This window comes from Gasterosteus aculeatus, chromosome 13, assembly GCF_964276395.1.
Source record: "Gasterosteus aculeatus chromosome 13, fGasAcu3.hap1.1, whole genome shotgun sequence".
NCBI lineage: Eukaryota > Metazoa > Chordata > Actinopteri > Perciformes > Gasterosteidae > Gasterosteus > Gasterosteus aculeatus.
In genome coordinates this window covers 7,598,860-7,620,354 of record NC_135701.1, presented here as the reverse complement: position 1 = coordinate 7,620,354, position 21,495 = coordinate 7,598,860, and the positions used below count along the sequence as shown (strand labels likewise).

At 41.3% G+C, this 21,495-nt stretch overlaps 1 protein-coding gene across 1 annotated transcript in view; it reads left to right on the top strand.

The window, feature by feature from the left end:
• ipo11 (importin 11) overlaps window positions 1-21,495 on the top strand; it is an 81,847-nt gene that overhangs the window by 2,901 nt on the left and 57,451 nt on the right. The window contains exons 2-12 of the mRNA XM_040195663.2: window positions 189-338; window positions 1,665-1,765; window positions 4,191-4,263; window positions 6,716-6,919; window positions 11,419-11,551; window positions 11,798-11,856; window positions 14,938-14,986; window positions 18,208-18,278; window positions 18,677-18,869; window positions 19,760-19,912; window positions 20,327-20,370. Coding sequence (XP_040051597.1) covers window positions 201-338; window positions 1,665-1,765; window positions 4,191-4,263; window positions 6,716-6,919; window positions 11,419-11,551; window positions 11,798-11,856; window positions 14,938-14,986; window positions 18,208-18,278; window positions 18,677-18,869; window positions 19,760-19,912; window positions 20,327-20,370 — 1,218 coding nt within the window. The 5' untranslated portion in view covers window positions 189-200. The remainder of the gene's footprint in view (window positions 1-188; window positions 339-1,664; window positions 1,766-4,190; window positions 4,264-6,715; window positions 6,920-11,418; window positions 11,552-11,797; window positions 11,857-14,937; window positions 14,987-18,207; window positions 18,279-18,676; window positions 18,870-19,759; window positions 19,913-20,326; window positions 20,371-21,495) is intronic.

The following is a 21,495-nucleotide window of genomic DNA, read 5'->3' as shown; positions in this document are numbered from 1 at the left end:
ATGGATGCTAAAAATAGATTCAAAAGGGATAACGGCAGACAAAGCAAAATATAAAATTTGACTTATTGTTTGAAAAATGTTTTATTGCGCGGTTTTCCTCTATGGTGAAAAAAGAAGTTCCCTCACAACTAGAGCAATAAAATGGTTCTCTTTGTGTGTCGTCCCTGTCCTCTGGTGTTCCCCTGCAGGTATCTCCAGCTATGGACATGGATGGTGCAAGTTCAGTGGTGCTGCAGGCCTTAACCCAAGCTACCAGTCAGGACACCGCTGTGCTGAAGCCCGCGGAGGAGCAGCTCCGGCAGTGGGAGACGCAGCCGGGCTTCTATTCTGTCCTTCTGGTGAGAGATGGTATCAAATAATTGAAATTTATCTGCTGGTGAAAAGTATTACAACTTTGATGAAGGCGGGTTTTACTGAGTGCGCTGCATCGTACATGGTACTTCGTACATGCATTTTAGTTACTAAGTTATTTCAAGCTTTCTTACAGGTCAGTTATTAATAGCAGGGGAATATATATAAATTTGCACAACAGCCAATTCCGAATCTATATATTCTGTTATTGTGTGACAATGAATCATTGGCAAAAACTAATCAAAGCAACAAATCACCAAATTGTGAGAGGTGGGAAACAAGGAGGAAAAGGAAATTAGCTGGGAATGAATTAATGCTAAAGCTCCGTTGAATGGCATTAGTGATGAAAATAGATATTTTAACCAAACTCTGCATTTTCATTTTAGATCAAGTGGACACAATGGGATAAGAGCTTTGTTTGTACTAACCAGCACCTACATTTTAGCGCATATTTATTGCAAAGTTGATGTTCCTCCAATAAGTACTCATGGATTTTAGGAACTATGTTTGTTTACTTTGTTCAGCCTGGTGGGTCTCAGAATAATTTCTGTTCATTCTGTGGGGAAATTAGCCACGGTTGCATTCTGCTTAGATGAGCACAAATGCCTCTTCCTTTCAAAAGAACGCATTATTTTCTACAATTTTGTGCCAAATAAGTGTAACTAGCCAATACCCTGTTAAAGTCAGTGTACCCCAAGAGAGACATTTCTATACGCCCAATCCACAAAATGTGAGCCAGAAACAAATTTTGCCGGCCTGTGTAGAATTTCATTTGGCTGGCTAATCTGCTAATTAACAAATACAATATCTTTTATAAACGCAATAAGAGCCTGTGAAAGAGCGCCGTGTTCCCGGTCCTATCGTGCACGCATCACGAGGGACGGCAGGAGGATGTTTTATGTGTTAATGCAAAAATGTAGCCGTGAACTTATGTTGTGTTCCCACATCTCCTTAAAGTGAACATGCGCCCGGAAACAGCCAAATCTATAATGTCACTGTGCTGCTCTTTAAAGAGCGTCTGCCTTTGCAGTAACCAGGAGAAGGACGTTTGAGAACACTGGCAGCACTTCTGGGTAAAGGTTATGGATACATTTTACAGCTCAGAAGTTTTAGCGTTTATAAGACAATAAAACGAGGGTAGTGTTTGCGACTCGATCTCAATATTGGTGTGTATTTTAATGTCCTTTAAACTCTGGCCTGACCGCAGCCTCCGTCCCTAAATGTTACCCAATTGAGACACAACAACACAACCTCTGCTACACTGGTGTGTTTGTGTATTTATATGTATATATTTGTTTTTTTCCTCTGCGTAGAATATCTTCAATAACCACATGCTGGATGTGAACGTCAGGTGGCTTGCTGTGCTCTACTTCAAAAATGGCATTGACAGATACTGGAGGAGAGTAGCGCCTCAGTAAGTGCCTGCTTGCCTCATGTTCTCTTTTCAGGCCTTTTCTTTCTTTCTTTTCTCTTCTGCAGCGTGTCTTTTATTTTTATACTTCATTTACTCACTCTCTCTATTCATCAGTCGCATTCTCTCTGTCACCTTCAAGATCTTTTTTTTTGTCAGAATTTTAGTTGCCTTATTTTCTGATTTTGTCCCGATTTCTCATTGCCTTTATTGTCCCCGTTGTCTTTTCTTGTAACTGTTACAGCTTACGTCTGCAGTTCTGCCTTCACCACATTTCCTTCTTCTTTTTGTTACCTTCCACGCTGATTATTAATTTTATTGTGCTCCAGTTTTGTAAAAAAAAATGGTGTCCCTTTTGTCTGGTGAAGGATGTGCTTCGAGTCCTCCAAGCTTACGGTCTGTCCATGGTTACCTGACTTGCTACCGTTTGTTAGACTTGAACAAGTTTGAATTGGAGGTAATCTGTTCTGCCTCAGCATTCTGTCGTCACTCTTTGACGTTGGGTTATTTATTTGAATATGTAGGGCCGATTGCCATTAATCCTTCTATGTGCTGTCACCATATAAGACTCAGTACAATTATTTACTATTCTGTGATTTACAGTATTCTATCACATCCGAGTTCTGTTTAATGAGTCTTTATGTCGTCGCTTAGGTGACTACTGTGCTCATTTAAATGTTTAATTGAAATAAAAGGATGAAGTGAGGACGATTTAACCAGACAAGCAAGCCCTTCAGTTCGATATGACCGTTTTATTTGGCAGGTTTTTACTATAATATTGTAATGTAAGCAGAAATCAGTCAAAGGGTAGTCGCTGCCTTTAAAGCCCGTTTGACTGATAATTGGAAACCTCATACTTGAAAATCATATGCTTTATTGTTCCAGTAGTGTGTACACATTGGACCATGATTAAAAGGATCATGTCCCTGGTATTGTGCATTCTGGTCTTACTGGCTTGGCTTAATGGGTCACGTAGTGTAATGGAGCCCTCATTAGTGTTTTTAGTTCCACCTGTGCTTTTTCTGCTGTGAAAGATCTAAAGGTCCGAGGTGAAAAAGGTCAGTTCCCGCTTTCGTGAAACAAATCCCACTCGTGCCTTTTTGTTAATGATATCCATCCACAGTAAACAGCCATTTGGCTTTAATATTGGAGTCATTTATTTTATATGACCGTAGCACCTGTTTCTAATCAAATTCATTCCAAGAAATTTAATGAAAGCTTCCGTAGTATAAAGACCATACGCTGTTCGTAGGGCATCCCTTACTTTACGACCTATGGAGTGATTACGCGACCCATCTCCTCAGAAAAAACCCTCTCTGCAAATGATTGCTGGGTTTGTAGACGGGCTTCATGCCTGAGCTGTTTGCATTTCCATCTTCCAGTTTAAAAGCTGTGTCTTGTAATTAAGAATCTCCGTGGGTTTTCTGCCCAGTTGGCTAGTTGGATAGAATTTTTGTTATGTTAGGTATATTCACATTCACTTTTCCGGTATTAAATTTGAACTTACAATGTACTCGTAAGTATTTTAAAATTTGTGCTCCACATCAGTGAGCATGCTTGTGAGCATTATGAATTTTGAGCGCCGCAAACACACCGATGCACTTACACACGCACACACCTGTGGGAATAAATCAGCAGTCACTAGTTGTTGGGCTGACTGTGGCATGCAGGGAAATGGCTTATTAATCTTGATAATAACCGATTCATAGGCTGAGACTCTTCCCGTGTATGACTGTCATTGCTTAAAGTCCAATTAGAAATTCAAAACTCATCATATTTTTTTTAGTTCTTTGTGACGACCACATGACAAGCCTAAAACCCTTCATTACTTTAAAACGTGCTTGACGCCTGGATTCCCAACATGTATCAATCCTCGCTCTTCCTCACATCAACGATCACCTGCTCCGTCCAGCTTCAGCAGCAGCTGAAGTAGTAAAAACGGGTTATTTTGTAGAATTGAATCACTCACTCTTTTGCAACCCTCCCCTCTGTTCGCGCAACCTGAGGCTCATACTGCGGACTGCTGGATTTGGCACGGGGAGAGCAGGGCGTCCGTACCGAGCTCACTGATTAAATCAGGCAGCTGGCAGGTCCTCCTCTATAGAGTGTTATAAAAGGATTTAATTGATCCCTTAACTACTTGGCAGATTGATATCGTATTCAAATGTTTCCCAAAGCACGGGGTTTGCATGTCCAGAATGTGAAATGTAATCATTCTCCATCTCTGGATTTGAGTGCCGTTCAGCAGTGCGCGAGCGACTGGCACAATGTGAAGTGGTGGCGGAGGGGTTAGCGCTCTGGCCTCGCAGTGCTCTGTACTAAAACTAGTCACCCATTGTGTGTGGTCTGGCTTTTGTATTTTTTCTGTGCTGATTTTGATCAGAAGTCAAACCTCTTTTAAACATCTCTGTGGTGGGTTTCTTCACAGTGCTTTATCAGAAGAGGAGAAGACCTCACTGCGGGCTGGTCTCATCACAAACTTCAATGAGCCCGTCAATCAGGTATAGTGGCAAATGGAAATCCAAACAGTCACTAAGGTGACTTAGTAAAAAAAAAAAAAACTTATCTGCAAAGCAAATGACTGCAATCGATTGCATTATCTAACTTTTTGCATTAATAGTTAATTTAACTTTTTGTCAACGTGTATTTTCTGTGTTATGTTACATATCATTTATATTATGGATGTAGACATGCAGTATCTTCAGATTAACATACTGAACACTAGATCAGCCAACTTTGCTGTCAGTTACATTTGTGAACAGTTATTGATCTTTTCCTACATTTTAAACTGCATATAATAGTTTTGACAGTTTATTTGGTAATAACTTTTTTTTGTAAAAAAACTTTTTATTGCCTCATTGTGCATTCAAGGGATGGTGGGTAATATTTAGAGCAGTGCTCCATAACTGTTTCTGTCTCACAGACCGTTTTCATGTCTTCAGGGTGTGGCGGATAAACACGCCAAAATAAAAAAATAGGATTGGCATGAAAACGTACACACACATAACGCAGAGAGGGCTTGGTGTATGACAATTACCTGACAGAATAAACCTGTATTTTAAGTATGACTCATCATACTGCCTTACTGCTTAAATCAAGCTTTCTTTTTTTAAGTTGTAGGGTCTCCTTAGGGGGTATTTTATTTTCCAAAGAGAATTCACTCATTTTCGCAAGCTTTTGGGATAAAATGTAAAATGCACTAATTATCACGTGACCAAATCTGTTAAGAGGGAGAAACACATTTTCAAAACAAAATATTTTTCAGAAAACAAATGTGCAGGTGCGGTGAAATACGGTGTTTCAACCACTATTTGACACCATACATATTAAGATTTAAGATTAGCATCTAGATTTTAGACCAGCTGTTCCATCCAAACAAACATCATGTTGTAGTTTAGAGGGTTTAGATTTATTGCATTTTGAACCATTCTTGATATCCACATTGATTGCCACAATTAAATGATGATTTGCCTTTTAGTACAATAATAAAGCAGCCGCCAACCTCACCAATTTAATGTAGCTTCAGCAACAACTTTTATTTTACATTTACTCAAAGTGTACCATTTTTAGTTTGTAAGCCAATGTGGACGGAGCTGTTAAATGTGTTACGTAGAATGCTTTATGCAGGCTTATGCAATACACATAAGTAAATGGAATCCAATAAAATAGGATGGTAGTAGAAAGGATGATTAAAGTTGCTGGTCGTGCCAGTGGCTTCTTCATTAGAGGGTCAAAAAGTCTTTAGACAAGCCATTTTTTTTTCTTTTGTTATAAATAATTCTCAGGGCAACGGCACAACACACCAGTATTTCAGACTCAAGTGCTGTGTAACACGTCTGTCTGAGGGCACATGGAAGGTGGCCCTCATCCTGATTTCTACAGCTTGTTTATCCCTGAGGGACAGCCCTCCAACATCAGGACTGATCGGGTCCATATGGCAAGTAATGAATGCCATTTAAGCACCATATGTCTCTCCAGTCACAGCCTCTCTCAATCGATCGGGGTTCTGAGTGTGTGTCTGTGTGCCTTGTGTTGCCTGGATTTTTTTAGTTCTATAATCAAAGCGGATGAAGTGACCTGACCTGGCTTTAAGAAAGCTGAGGTACTTATTCATACTTGCTGATTATTCAGTACTTTGTTAATATATATTATTGTCAATGGCAGATACGTGTTTTTGTGGAAACATCCATTCTTTAGACAATACAAGCCCTTGATTTTTACCTCTAACTGTGATGTGCCTTTTAAACAATAATGGGGTCCAAAAGAGCTAAAAAATTACCATTGCTGCTTCAATATTTGTAACATGAATATTGTCTTTTTACCTTAAAAAAATTACCTGATCTCAAGTCCTAGAATTTAGACCAATGTTATTTGACAACCCCGGTCAGTTTATCTAATGAGTCACCCGTGTGATTTCTCGGGTTATAGCCGGGCCTCGGCATCATGTCTACAAATCAGATGTACAAAATATAGGCGGGCTTCAATATAAATCACAATATACTCCTCATACATCCTGCAGGATGATGATATTTGACTAGATTTGCTTTGGCTTAGTGTACCTAACTGTTGTTTCCACCCAGCACAACCTCTCTACCATGTGGATGCAAATCAACGATGCCTGCTCACTTCTCACGATGTTTATGCTAATACTTACACGATACACGACAGAACTGTGCACAGTCAAGTGTGACGCCACCACGTGTGAACCACAGCTGTCTAAATCAAAGGCAACAGATGCTTATGAGGTGTAAAATCTGCTGTCGGAGCTGACGCTCAGTAGAAACAATACTGATGGATTCCATCTTTTTGGAGGTGCACACTGGGCGCTATATTTTACGTTTGGCCAGACTACTCACCTACAATCACGCCGATGCAGAATGTTCGAGATTACAGCGTTTAAGTGAAATTCTTTGTTTGCTTTGCCGCTGGTCACCCTCCCCTCTTTGCCAACAGATAGCAACCCAGATTGCAGTACTGATAGCCAAGGTGGCCCGTCTGGACTGCCCCAGGCAATGGCCGGAGCTCATCCCCATCCTGCTGGAGTCTGTGAAGGGTCAGGACGGCCTGCGGCAGCACAGGGCGCTGCTAACCTTCTATCACGTGACCAAAACACTGGCTTCCAAACGTCTGGCGCAGGACAGGCGGCTCTTCCAGGATGTAAGTCCACATTAGTTGTCTGCAAAAAAATAAAATAAATGTATACCTGACAGAATACTACTACCACCTCCGCCCCCCTAAAGTTGTAAACCCAGACCCCAGCCTAAGGGATGCACTGCCGTTGGTTGCGTCTCTCCGTTGTGCCGTACATCATTACCACCTTTCATTGTCGTTCCCTATGGCTCTGCAGCTTACTTCTCTCTGCACTTGGTGCAGCAGCTGGTCACATCGGGAACTTAAGGTCAATGAGTGAGGAGAAATACAACTTGAAGCCTGTCTACTGAACTTTGCTACTTTTTTCTTTTTTCTTTTGTGTTCCGTCCTTTGACTCTGTCATGTTCCCCCTTTCCCTGCCAAACATTTTGAATGTTAATAAATTAATAGTAAGATTGTCCTTAGAGTTGCAGGTGTTTCGGTCTTTGCCTGTAGGAGATGCTGTTCAGCTGCTGTGACTCAAATCTGAGATTTGTGGCACCCAGACTTTCTCTGCATGTCCGTGTGACTGTTTTCAAGCATGACTGGAGCCAGATTGACATGTTTGGGAAAATATTTGGCTGTTAGAGGAACGAGGTATCAAATGCTCCAGCAGAGAGAAGGCTGAGAACAACCGTGCCGGGGGAGGGAGATTAAGAGAGACAGATGAGTGGACCACAAACGCCAAAATGTGTGCTTTTAGGCAAAATGAGCAACAAAGGCATTCTGAGCCCCATTAAGCAGTGCACCTTTTGAAATGCTTTGACACTAAGCAGCCTGTGGAATGCCTCCTCCCGTCACGACTGCTGGCGTGCGCGTGCGTGCGCGTGTGTGTGCGTGCGCGTGTGTGTGCGTGCGCGTGTGTGTGCGTGTGCGTGTGCGTGTGTGTGTGTGTGTGACTCCCAGCGATTCCGTAGCCGTGTGCATTTTCTTTCCCGTTGGTTATTTGTACACAACTGCAACACCTGTCGAGACCGTCCCTGGCAGTGTACTCATCTGGCATTGTCATTCGTCTCCGGGATCGGATCACGAGTCTGTGTGTGTGTGAATGCACCCGAGGCACTTTGAGGGACGGATCGCTATCCGATGGCTCCAACGTTATTTTAAGTCGGGTCATGTCTTTCATCACTGCACAGTAATGTATCATCCTGGGACACATCGAAGGACCGCGTATTTATCTGACGTCCTCTGTGTAAGCAGGAGAAGGGACATATCAGCGTGCCAATGGCGTCCTTTTAAAGTGCACCAACATGCAATATGGATAAGTGGCATCCGACGGATACAGATGTATTACGAGTGAGTCAAACATCTTGGGCAATTTACTCCGTATTGGCCGGACTTTCGGAATCACAAAAGTGTATCTCTGCGTCCCGTCGGTTATTAATAACCCGTTTGAACAGTTGTTAAAAGGCGTAGATGCGATCACATCACTCAGAATGCAGCTTAATGCAGAATGTGGACCGGGCTTCCGTCTTTCATCAAGGCTCCGAGCTGGTTTGCACTTGTTTGTATGTAAAAAGTGTGGGGGAGGGGAAAAAAAGTCATTGAAGTAACCAAGGGCTGCGGGTGACAGGAGGAGGGTTCACATAAGAAGAATTTATGGAGTAATGAAGGAAATGGGGTAAAGATAAAGGTGAAACCGTATTCAAGGAGCAGGATGGAATTGGGGCACTTTACAAAAATGAATGAAATTAAATGAGGAGGGAACTGGATGGAGGCAAAATGCACAGTGCTTGCTACCTTTTACCTGAAAAACATAAAATACTGGATAGAAAAATAAAGTTCCTCTTAATATGATGGAAACTACATAAACCTTTTTATCATGAAAATGGATCCATGCAGCAGAAATGGCCTCCATGAAAGGGTTGCATGTTAAAAAAATGGACAGGAACAACTTAACTGTGGTTGATGTTGCCACTGCAGAAGCATAGAAGATGAGAAAACAGAAATTAATATAAAAGTCAGAGACATGCTTATCAAAGTTCATCTTAATTCGCTGTAACACTCGAGCACCTTTTAAACCACGCTGAGGGAGAGCATCAGAAGGTAGAATGATAGAATTAATTCCACAAACGCAAGTAATGACAGGATTAGAAAGTCCTGATGTGCCTTTGGGATGGGTTTTACCTTTGCCCTCAGATTAGCACTTTTAACACGACAATTGTTCTTATGAACAAGCAACTTTCTTTCCTTTATTGCCTTTTCCTTTTCGAAAGAAAAATCTTTGTACAAGAACATCACAGCTTAAATGTGAAACCGTGTGTGGTTTTTCATAAAGACACAGCATTGTTGTATAGACACTGCGTCGGCATTGCGTAGAGCTCGTTGGCTCTTTGTGACTCTCCAGCATGCAGAAAGAAAGTTGAGCGACGAATGGGGCAGGTGATAACCAGCTTCTGGCTTTGTGCGTTTGAGTCACAACAGAGGGGCAATTTCCCTGTGGATGAGTATTCATAAAAAGATGAAATGAACTGTGCTTTTCTTGGATGGCTTCGGTTTACGGCTTCTTCCTCCTGGAATAGGGAATCCGGCTCGCAGATGGAGGAAATTGTTTGCTTTTATTGAAATGTGCCTCTTCTGCTGTCTCCAGCTGCAGTTGTAAAAATCAGCATGCACGCAGATATGCACACTCTCGTGTTTTCTACTCACACGCACAGGCACCACATGGAAGGTAACAAATTCTTAGATGCCTTGGCATTCTCTGTTGAATAATTCATTAACAACAATAATAATAAAAGAAATGTCATTAATTGGATTTCAGATGGTTCCCCAATCAGCAGTAATCAGTCCAAAAGCAGACTTTCCTGCGTCCCTATTTAGAAATATACCATGTGAGCCTCAAAGGACAGACTGTTGTTCATCAGGAGACGGGTCGAGGCTGTCCGTCAACTTCATGCAGTCTTTGGTGCTTCAGTAGCTTGTGTTCAAGGTTACGTTGTTGTGGGAGGCTGTGCCTATTGTTAATGCGTTTAAGTGAGAGAGGTGTAAGGCTGCACGGATTTCAGGTTTCAGGCTGGCACCCACTAACAAAGATCATGGTATTAAGTGACAATATTAAATTCAGCCCTTTGGTTAACTTGAATATTTTCCCCGTTTTTTAATTTGAACAAAGGTTCATTCATTAACTGTTTTTTTGAATGATTTGAATTATTTCTTTTTTTAAATAAAAATTGCTGACCAGCGTTTTTGAATCATGATTATGAGGCAGTTAGGTCCTATGAAATGCATTGAATTCTTTTTTTTTTTTTTTCGTGTTTTACAATGGAAGCATATTTGGTGCATGTGTGAGGAGCTGAGCAGAACATAGCATCTGCATGTCTGTAAAAGACACCATGAAACCAAAACATAGAAGAGAGATTGAATTGTAGGAAAGGAAGTTGCACCTCAAACTCTCATATCTTATCCAATTTGGGGAAACTCACTAATTTTCATTTGTGTTTCATAAAGCACAAGTTGTGGACCAAGTAGCGTAAAACAAGTTGACAGTTAAAACAACCTGTAATGCCATTAAAAACAGCCCAGAGGGAGGAAGACGACATGCAAATTTGAGATTGTTTTCCAAACTTGATTAATCACTTTGGTTTAAATTAGTCTGGTATCATGTGAATAGAACGTGCAAATCTTTCTTTCTAAGAAGAAAATGTCCTGCCTTGCAGTGTTCTGTAAAGTATGTATTAAAGCCTCTGCTGTGGTGTCAAAGAAGGTATTTCTCCTTCAGTCGGCATCACATCACCAAACTAACCCCTGCTTATTACATCTGTCTGTTATTGTCAGTGTGTTCTGTTCCTTTTCTTTGAAACATTCCCCACAAACTCATTTTCCATGTGCTTTGCATCAATCAAGTAGCAGAAATGACAATCAATCACATCTAGAATAAAAGAAAATGTGGGTTCCTTTACGCTTCACCTCATGGAAATGCTTGAATATTGAGGCCCCGGGATTGGATAGTCAGACGTATTGTTTACCTCTTTGCAGTTCCGTTTATTCTTTTATGAAGCGTGACACTAAGCTCATTGTTGTGCCGCTGCAGATTGATTATATATTGTCTGAGCTACTGGTCCAGACTTAACTCTACACAGTTGATGGGACGGAGAGTACCTTTGTCTACCTATTTCATTATCTTTACCAGAGAACGCATTCATGGAAGAAAATGTAATTGGTTAGTGGTGAATGTGATGCCAGTGGCTGTAATAGGAAGTCAATTTAGAGCTAAATTAGACCTGAGACTCCGACGTCCCTCTGTGCCTCCCCTCGTTTCTTCTGCGAGAGCGTTTCATATGGAAGCGCCTTTTGTATCTGCATTGGCGTCACCGAGCGCCTGACGTCGCAGACGACAAAGGTAGACGCAATTGAGATTCTTCTCCTGTGTTCACCAGACTGAATTTTTAACATATATTTTTTTAAAGCCATCGTTGTTCCAGAATGAATTGGACGCGTCTGATTGACTACTCTGTGTGTGTGTGTGTGTGTGTGTGTGTGTGTGTGTGTGTGTGTGTGTGTGTGTGTGTGTGTGTGTGTGTTGGCAGCTGGCGTCGGGCATCTACAGCTTTGCATGCTCCCTGTGGAGCCATCACACCGACTGCTTCCTCCAGCAGATCTGCGCCAGAGACGAGGCCGCGGCGCTCGGCTCGCTGGAGAGGTCGCTGCTTTCTCTCAAAGGTAGCAAGCAACGTGCGGACCGGACACCATCACAAAGTCAAAATGCTCCTGGAGTAACTAGTTCCATAGCGTTACGCTTATATTTTGTGTCTACACCTACAGCCAATCAATTAAGAGATGCTTTTTAACGTCTGTACTCGTACTCATAGGTGCTGCTACCGTTTTAGACATCCGTAAAATGGCGATTGATTTTCTATAAGGTCAACCCTGCGTACTAACCCGTCATTCTCTATCTGCCCCTCTCAGTGCTTCGCAAGTTGACAGTCTTCGGATTCCAGGAGCCACAACAGAATGTGGAAGTGATGGTGAGTCTTGAGCTGTGGGTATTTTTTTCTGTTCTGTCGGTGCGACTCTGCAGGACGTCCAGCTCTATGAAACAGTTTAAATCTGTCCGCTTTAACAAAATATTGCAAGCCAGGATGGGGTTCTGGTTTCCACATGACTCCGAGACAAAATATCCCATATATATACACACATGTATGTGAGCCCAGGCTGCAGATTTAAACCACTTCAAGTGGTGCCAATCAAGGGTTGGTGAAAGAAAAACAATATGTGCTCCTAGGGTAGTAAAAAAAAAAAAGTAAAAAGGTGAAGAGGGGATTTTTAAAAGTGAAATTACATTTTTAAGATTATTCTTTATTTTAACGAAACATCTTGTTGGATTCAGGATGTGACATGTTCGCATGTACTTGGGATTAGAGCAGACGGTTTTGAGGGACTTTCAGCCTCATACCACCGTTCACTCTGTGATACCAGAACGATTTCCTCATGTTTTCGGCCCGACAGTTAAGCGCTTTGTTTATTTATTGATTGACTGGTCGACTGGTTTTCACTTGTGTTGAAGTATCTGGAATCACTGACCACAGCAGATTGATTTTAGTACAGTCAGATAGCGGAGAGGATTACTTTATATCTTTGAATGGACTTTTAGGTTTTGACATTAGAAACTTCTCTTTACATGGGTTGTGATTTTGTGTGACGGGTTTGTACATGGAGAATAAAACCCTGTTCAACAGGAAGGCAGACGGCCACAGTTGAGTAAATACAAAACATGTCAGCTGTCAAGTTGGTATTGCAGTGTCTTTTGCAAAATAACTCTAAAAGAAGCTGATATTAACCGCTGTATTGCTTTTGGTGAACTTCAACAAGGTTTAGAATTATTGCTTTTACTTTATATTAATTATACTGTTTGTGAATGAATAGTTTAATAGAATTCGTTATGGAGGAGAGATGAAAAATGTCAATATGACTCTGTGATTCTAAAGTTGTCAAGGTTATTTAGTAGTATTAGTCCAGGTAATTGCATCACTCATGATGCAGCCCCAGGCAAAGGGGAGCTTTAGGTTAATAGAGTAAGTTGTCGTCTTGTTGTGGGAGAACACTGATAGAATCAAAAATAGAATCGTTTCCTATTTGTATCTTTTAATTGGTCCTTATGCTTGGTTTTGTCTTTCTGTCAGATGGGAGTTGTAAGGGACATTTTATGACGGAGGTAAATGTTTACTGTGCTGTTATTCGATTAAATGCAACTTTTAGCTCGCAGGCTGAAGAATGTATTCTGGTTGAAACAGTCACATTAAAATGTAATTTTCCTCAAGCTGTCCCTGCTTATTCCAGATTAATGAGCAGTAAAGGTTTAGAGTTGCTTCATGTTTCGATGGTTATTTGATCTCAGACTCACTACGTCTACTTGTCGATACTTGTAAAACTGTTTACAGTGACTTATCTACTAATTATATGAAATGTACTAAAGCAATCCATAGGCTTTTCTTAACCACCTAATTTGTTGTTTAAGTTATCAAATACCACCTTTTTTTATTCAGCTGAGGTGTGTTAACACAGAAACATGTTCACTGCAACCCTTGTGTCTTTCTCTATTTGTCATCATACTCTGCCAAATAAAGTTACTCCAATTATGTATTTCCACTCACTACATAAAAGTGTGTGTTTATTCACCGTTGTTCCATCTCAACCTGGACATTGCTGGCATCAGCCTCCGTGAGCTGGAACAAATTAGACTGTTCACGGGAACAAGCGAATCAGACGATGGCGGTGATTTAAATAGATTGGATGCAATTTTGGTCAAGTGAACTCTTTCCTACATCGCACTCATTGAATGACTCCGTTATTTACCAGCGGTTTAAATCTGGTGATGAGACTTCATCTATTTTGACACACTTATCAAGAACTGATTTTTTTCTTTTCGATTAACATTCTTCTTAACCGATGATTCTCCGCATTAGTTTTTCATGAGGGTTTGAAGAGGTATCTTTATTTTGATCTGTTATTAAGTCATCAAGGTGTTGATTGCTCATCATCTCTCATGTGACTCTTAGGCTGTGGGAATGTTGCTGAGCAAACGGTCAAATCATACATTTTTTCTAAAATCTCTTTCAAGGTCATTTTTCTTTAGGAGGTCTACAGTAATTTTCAAGTCTCATAATAAACGCATCAAAGGGGTTGAAACTATTTACCCCGGTCATCCAGTTGCCTACAATACATTATGGCCATAACTGTAACATTTAATTATCTACTAATTACATCAAATGTACTAAAGCAATCTTTACTTAACCACCTTTAGTCCCAAACACAAAATAACCTCACTGAAGGAAACTTTGGTAGCTGTAAGCAAACCACCTATAACATTGTTGTCACTGTGCACAGCAAAAAAACGCTTGCCAATTATAAGCGCCAGCAATCACGAGAGAATCTGTTTTCAAAATAAAAATATTTTTCAGTTTTTTTTTCCTTCTCTGCAGCCCCCTACCAAGTGGCTGGTAGTTGGGGACCACTGCTTTATACTGTAGCTATATACTTTATATACTGGCAGCGACCCATGTTACTGCCCAACTTTTCTCTCCATCCGGCTGCATCGTTCCTCTGCGGGGCCAAGAGCCTCACGGCTCACCATCAGCTGTCCAACCCTTCTTCATCCATCAGCTAAATGCGTCTGTGCTGAACTCCATTTTGCATTGTTTGTTTCTAAATTCCTGCACGCGCTCTAAGTATCTCTTCCCTCACTACACTCTGTTAGGGAGCTTTACTCACAGGCCGGGCCGTGTGATTAATGACACCGCTGTTAACCTCGTGGCTGAACATTAACGCAGACCTAAACCGCTCGCATCTCCATCTATCATCTGATTTCCCGCTACACGCCGCGTCCACAGCAGGGCACAGCAAATTGATTGTCTTTCATACTGTGTAGCTGGCACTTTTATTTATACACACACACAAGCGCGCACATAGAAGACACACGCTAAAGTTATTCCTTTGTTAGAAGATACGCGTCTGGGCAATACTGATGAAGCAATCACACATGATTCAACTACAGAAATGTCAACGAGATTAAACTTGATCTCACCCCCTCTTCATCTCTTCCCCTTCAGGGTTTCCTGAATGCTGTGTTTGAGAGGCTGAGACAGTTCTTGGAATGCTGTGAGTACTTGTCCCTTTCGCTACTCTGGATGTCTGATCTGAGGCTCAAACTCAGTCAGTGGTGCCTCGTATAAAGCACACTAAAGGCTCCTGCTTTAGAGACCGTGTGGTACACAAACGCCAGGAAATAGAAAGTTTAGGCTGAATAATTGTAATGAAGTGGTTTTCAACCCTTTTCTTCTCAGGGACCTGAGTAATTAGACCAATTAACATGGTAATTAGACTTGAATTCATGGATTGGAAATATTTATTGTGAAATATTAGGTTGGTACCAGTGCAAAAAGGTTGAGAGGTTTATTGATATAATCCCTAATATTTACATACACTTGAGACGTTTTACGCCTTTATTTTCCTTACGTTCTGTATGCCAGTCCGTCCATCTGTGCCATTTTTGTGAAAACGATTTCTTGTGTGTGTACTCAAAGATGAGATACTTGGATATAGTTGTGAACGTTCACCATTGTTCACATGCCTGACATTTGGGATAAACATGGACGTGAACGCTTGGGCAAAGGGTCCAGCCGCCAGGTGTCAATTGCAGTCTTTTTTTTTTTAAAGTTCATGAGTTGCGAAAAGGTTCTCGGTCCTGTCCCCTCCTGTTACTTTGTGACTAACCCTCTGAATAGAAATATTACAATAAAGTTAATTAACAAACCGAGATGCCCTTTGAGTGGTGGCTACCCAGTTCAGGGCTGCATATGTTTGCTTAATTTCAGTTTGATTTCACTATCAACGTTCCTTTTTTTTTTTTTTTCTTCTTGGATGTGTTTGATACATCTCAAGACACAACTCTGTGACACTCGACCTCTGCAGCAGAATTTGCGCAAAAATCATCATCGGCATATTTACCCTGCTGATGGCAGTAAAGACGAGGGTGGGCGTCCTGTTGGTATTTGGGAATGGCAGATAGGGGAAACGCCGAGTCAGCTCACAGGCCGGCTGGAGAGGAACATCAGCTCTGCACAGACTGATAAGGTCAGCTATGTGAACTGGTGTTTTTCAGGGCAGTCTTTCAGGTCCATTCTGATGTCTATCAGCCGGCCACTGTCAATCACTGCAGCAGGTTACAAATCTGTCAAATAATGTTTGTTGCTTAATTTTCGTCATCCTTCTCTGTCCTCCATATTTTGCTGGGCAGGTTCTTTTGGGTCCAATGTTCGACCTCAGTGACTTTTGATGACTTTACATACCGCCTGCTTACATTACCAGCTGTCGCACACCTGCAAACAGTGAAACACTGGCATGGACACAAGGTCAAAAAATTGCAATGGTGTTTTGATTTGCATAATGCTTACAGGTAAATGTGAAGGAAGCAAGACCAAGTAATCATTTTGCGAGTTAGCCTTTTAAATCTAGTGTCACTGTGAATTAGTAGTGGTGCATGTCAATGGATGTGTGCTCAAGGCTGGTCACACATGATCGCAGGGCTACCAGAGAGCGCCGCGGCGTCTGCCGATTCCATCGAGACTGCATTGGCTCCAGCATCATGAGTGATGTTATGGAGCCACAGTTTACAGCAGGGGGCCTGGTGAACTCTTCGTGGTTATTTTTGAGTTATTTGTATCATTGTTCTTTATTTTAACCACTGATGTCAAAAGTGGGACAAGTTGAAGGCAGCAGGGTGACGTGGGAATTTGGCCTGAAAAATGTCTGCATGTATCCTGATCCTACTTGTCTTCCTCTTTTTGTATTTGCAAAGTCTCATTAGAAGACAGAAATGTTTTATTTATTTTACATAATTTCTCCAAAAGGACACGAGAAAAGACATTTGGCAAGTAACTGAAAAGAATCATTCAGAAATAACATTTGTACAAGGGGATTCTGAGGTGTCCTCTGAATCAACTGTGACTCATAAAATGGCAACAATTGACGTTGTTTCTCTAATGCGGGCTACTTACTGTGTACCGTTTAAGAAGGTTTTGGCAAATTACTTCCGGAGAGGAAAGTTCTGAATTTCAAAACATTTTGCTGCCGACCTGCAAGTGCGTGAAACACTCAGCTCAAGAATCCTCATTTATTGGGCAAATAGGCCAAGGGATTTTTTTTTGTGTTTGAAGTGAGAAAAACAAATTTCTCAAACTATTTATTTTATCTTGTGAATGTTATAGCCGGAATACAAGCGTTTCTCATTGTGTCTATGGTCATAGAAAGAATGATATGTCAGGATCCACTTTTAAGGTCAAGGGTTAATGCAGCTTTTCCACAGAGATCATGTGATATAGTTTTGCCTCCGCGCTAAATCGGCCAATGACAAACCAATTTGAATTTGATGTTTAAAGCTCAAGGTTGCTGGGACCTCCGACACGCCCCATTCTTGTGAATGTAATTGCTCACAAACGGCTTGAGGAAATTTTTGACAGAAATGTCTTGAAACTTGAGTGTGAGCTGATTAGATTTTGGTTTTCAGCGGTAAAGGTCACTGTGACCTGCAATGAAGGAGCACGGAGGCTGGATATGCTAATGGTGTCAATTTCACAAACGATTCTAATGGAATAAAATTAAGTGATTAAGTGAAGTGATCATTTTGAATAGACATGCATGTAAACTGCAACTTTACGTGAGCATACTACTGTGAAGCGGGGTGTCAAGATTTATAGCACGATGACTCTTAAGTCACATCATTGACATGTAGTTTTACATCACTATAGCCCATCTTTGTACTGCAACATGATCGATGTAATGGGAAAATTATATGCAACCCTTTTAAATGCTTCATTTGTATAACCAGTTTATTAGTTGCAAGTGGTTAGATCACAAAGACCCTGACATAAGAACTGATGTCTCCCACTTGGATTAGATGGTTCCAGCGTCATAGCTGTAGAGATTGAACAAAGTGTTTGTTATGTCTATGACCACCTTTGTTTAAGCATGTTGGGAGAGCAAGGATACGGTCAAAGAACTGACGTGTCTTACATGGATAAGATGTTCCCAGTACCCTGGCTGTAGATACTCAACAAGATGGTCAAAGGTTTCTGTTGACGCCACCGATATCTAAACTTAGGTATAAGAACTGCCTCGATGTGCTGGGGGAGAAAAAGGAGGTTCTTGACAGTCTACTGACCATGTAGCTGTTGTGACCCTTTTTCCCTTGCAAGGAAATAAACGGAGAAAAGACATACTTGACTCAGAGCCTTTGATTCTTACTTAACGATTGTCTGTGCAAAATCTTCCACCACACCGACTGTACTGTTACGTAACGCTGCTGTTGTTTTCTGTTTCAGCTCGACAGGTTGGCCCAAACAGCTCATGCAGAGAGAAGCTGGAGAAGATCATCATACTGTACACCAAAGCTGTGAGTTAATTACTCCGAAGGATACATCTCTGCCTAAGTCCTTTGCACACCGCTTGTTGTTTGCAACCATCGCATGCTTTGTTGGAAAAATCATAGATATGTTGCAAATTCCTTTCATATCTTAGTTAATAGTTAGAATTATTAATAGCCCAATGTGACATAGTGAAAGTCCTGCATCCTAACGTTTACATCGAGTAAAGAGGGGAAAGAGTACTCGAGTAAACTCAAGTCCGCTCAAGGTGGAGCTTTCTTTTTTCTTGCTGTATGATTATTATATATGTGTATGTTTGCATTGAGAGCATTACAGACCAGTTACAGTGTCTAACACATCTTAATCTTCCTCCTCTCCTTTTTTAATTATTTTTTTTTTACATTTCTCTTTACTCCCCTCCATGTAGTTGTTAGACTTCCTGGAGTACCATCCTTGTGCATTCATACCCCTAATCCAGCGTTCCCTGGAGTTCGCCGTCAGCTACCTGTTCACGCCAGCAGGGGAAGGAGTGACCTTCGAACGCTTCACTGTTCAGTGCATGAACCTGATCAAGTTGATTGTGAAGAACGATGCCTACAAACCCTCCAAGAACATCGACGGTAGGATGGGAGGTGCAGGAGGCCCAGCTAATAAAGGATGAATGGAGCGATAACACAAAGGCTCATGTTTATTTCAAGCTGACGGAGGCCTCCAGTGCCTCATTAGCCGTGAAGCACGTCATTATCATCGTTAGCTCACACGTTTTTACGGCGCTTTGGTTTTGTTGCAATGTTTGAGTGTGTTGTGGTGCCGGAGTCGAGTCACGTGGATGAACAGTTTTTTTTTTTTTGAGGAGCAGGTGTAGATAGCTAAAGGAAAAAGTTGAGCCTTGACTGATGGAGCCCAGAGACGTCCTGACTTATTCATTAGGCCCATGCTGTCAGTCAGATGGACTGACAGGAGTGTCTCCGGGTATTCCGGCAGGACGCACAACTGTGCAGAGCAGGGACACGGAGGTCAGGGGCCACAGGTTCAAAGTTCAGCCAAAGGCAATCCGTTGCTTTGGGTATTTGTGTGGCTCTGCAAGTAAAGTCAAATGTCTGGTTTACTTTATATCAGTATTTTCTCTCCCTTATTAAAATATCTCATCAATTTTGGCTGTTATAAGGAATGTTCTTGAATAATCAACTTTTAAAAATGAAAAGTCATCATGAGCAGCAGAGGCCAGAACCTTTCTTTAATTCCAAACTATGCAAAAGCTTTCATTTGGAGGTTTGTTTGTGGTCTACAAACGATTACTTAATGGGTCTTTTTGATATCTTTTCCTTTTCTTGGTATAAGATCATTTGAGTAGAGTTAGCGTACTTTCGGAACTTGGATATCCTGTATATTAAGTGTTTGTGTTACCGATCCATTCCCCAAGTATGTTGAATTCCAGCAGACATTAGATTTAAAGCTCTGAAGTAGAGTCAATGGACTTATCGCTTCCCCCCCGCTGTGCCGCCCTCAGATAGTAAACCAGAGAGTCTGGAGGCCCACAAGATCAAGACGGCATTCTTCACTCACCCCACGCTGACAGAGATTGGACGCCGGCTCGTCTCGCACTACTTCCTTCTCACAGAGGAGGAGCTGGCAATGTGGGAAGAGGACCCGGAGAGCTTTGGTAATAATCCATCCCCAGAATCACGGGCTGGATGCAGATGTGTTGACTTATCTGGACTTGCACACCGGCGAAGTTGGTGCGCATGTGCTCGGGAAGTCCAGAATCAGCAATTTACCGCACTCTTCTCGGTGGTGTATTAGTGCATTGTGGTTACAGGCGCTGAACATCTATAAATAACTGCCGTAATATGGATTTCTTGCATTGTGAATTGTTTTCTATACGACTTTCATCTTCCATCAACACTGTTATGGGGCTTTCACACGGGCAGTGTGCACTGCGCTCTGCTGTGCTGCTTCAGCTGTAATCTGCGGTCCGACGCGTCCTAATAAATAACAATTTGTAAAAGCTTCACCCCCCCTCCCACCGACCTATGTGATATGCTCCCTCACTCACACCTCTCCTCTATTCTTCTAGCTGTGGAAGAAACAGGTGGTGACTCTTGGAAATACAGTCTGCGGGTAAGTAGACACACACACACACACACACACGTGCACAATACAAAACTGCTAATACAAAATCAGTTACACAATAAGGGGGCGAAAGGGAACTTTAGGATTTTATGCTGCCCAGTGACGATGATTGTACAGAGTTCTCAACCATCCCCTTTAAAAAAAATTACTGCAGGATCTGCTCCCACAGTTTGTAAATGCCGTCAAGCAAGATACATGTTTGTTTTACAATATTAGGTGAAACAAACCTAATGTGTCCTTTGTTTCAATGAAAATGTCTACTCTGCCAAGATTAAAGTCACCTTTTTTGCAAGAAAAACTAAATGCCACCTTTTTCAACAATAAAAGTGTAATTTAAAGAACCAAAACAGTCAAATTGCATTGGAATTGGAATAACATAACTTTTTTCTTTTTTCTTAAAAGCATTAAAAGTATTTTATGTAGTGGCACAGAGCTGGATCATAAAACCGTTATTAGTCCCCCGGCTTTTCCTCCTGTTCTCTACGGCTGTGTCTTTGAGTTGGCTGTGGCGCTTTACCTTTTCATGACGACATTTCTTATTCAAGTCTCATTATTTGCTGTGCATTTCCTTTATTCGCCCTTCTCTTTTATTGAGCCCCATCTGTGCACATTAATCACTTAAGACGACAGCAATTTTTTAAAGCACGGTGAAGATTAATTGTTTGTGAACATCAATTTGCTTACTGGGAATAAGGAATACATGGAAAACAATTAAAACAATTACAAAACTATTGACACTTCCTTATGGAGGAACCTTTTTTTTTTTGGTGGGAAAAAAAATGGAAATGATAATAATGTGGTTCCTGTGAGTCTTACGGAGAATTGACCTCTGCTTCTGAAGGATGGGGATCTGAAGATTGGAATAAGCGTTGAAAACAATTTGTTTTGAAATTGTCCCCAAAGTGATCATTATTCCCTTCACCTGAAAGTATCTTGTAAACAAAAACCCACTTCCTATTTCAGAACTCTGTATTGAATTAGTTGTTAGAAAATTTGACTTTGTTGTCTTTTGAGCATTTCGGTGCTGACTATGGTGACCAAATTTTGCTGTCAATCTATTCCTCCCATAGTCACAGAGCTGATTATAGCTGACCTTCCCCGATCAATTGCCAC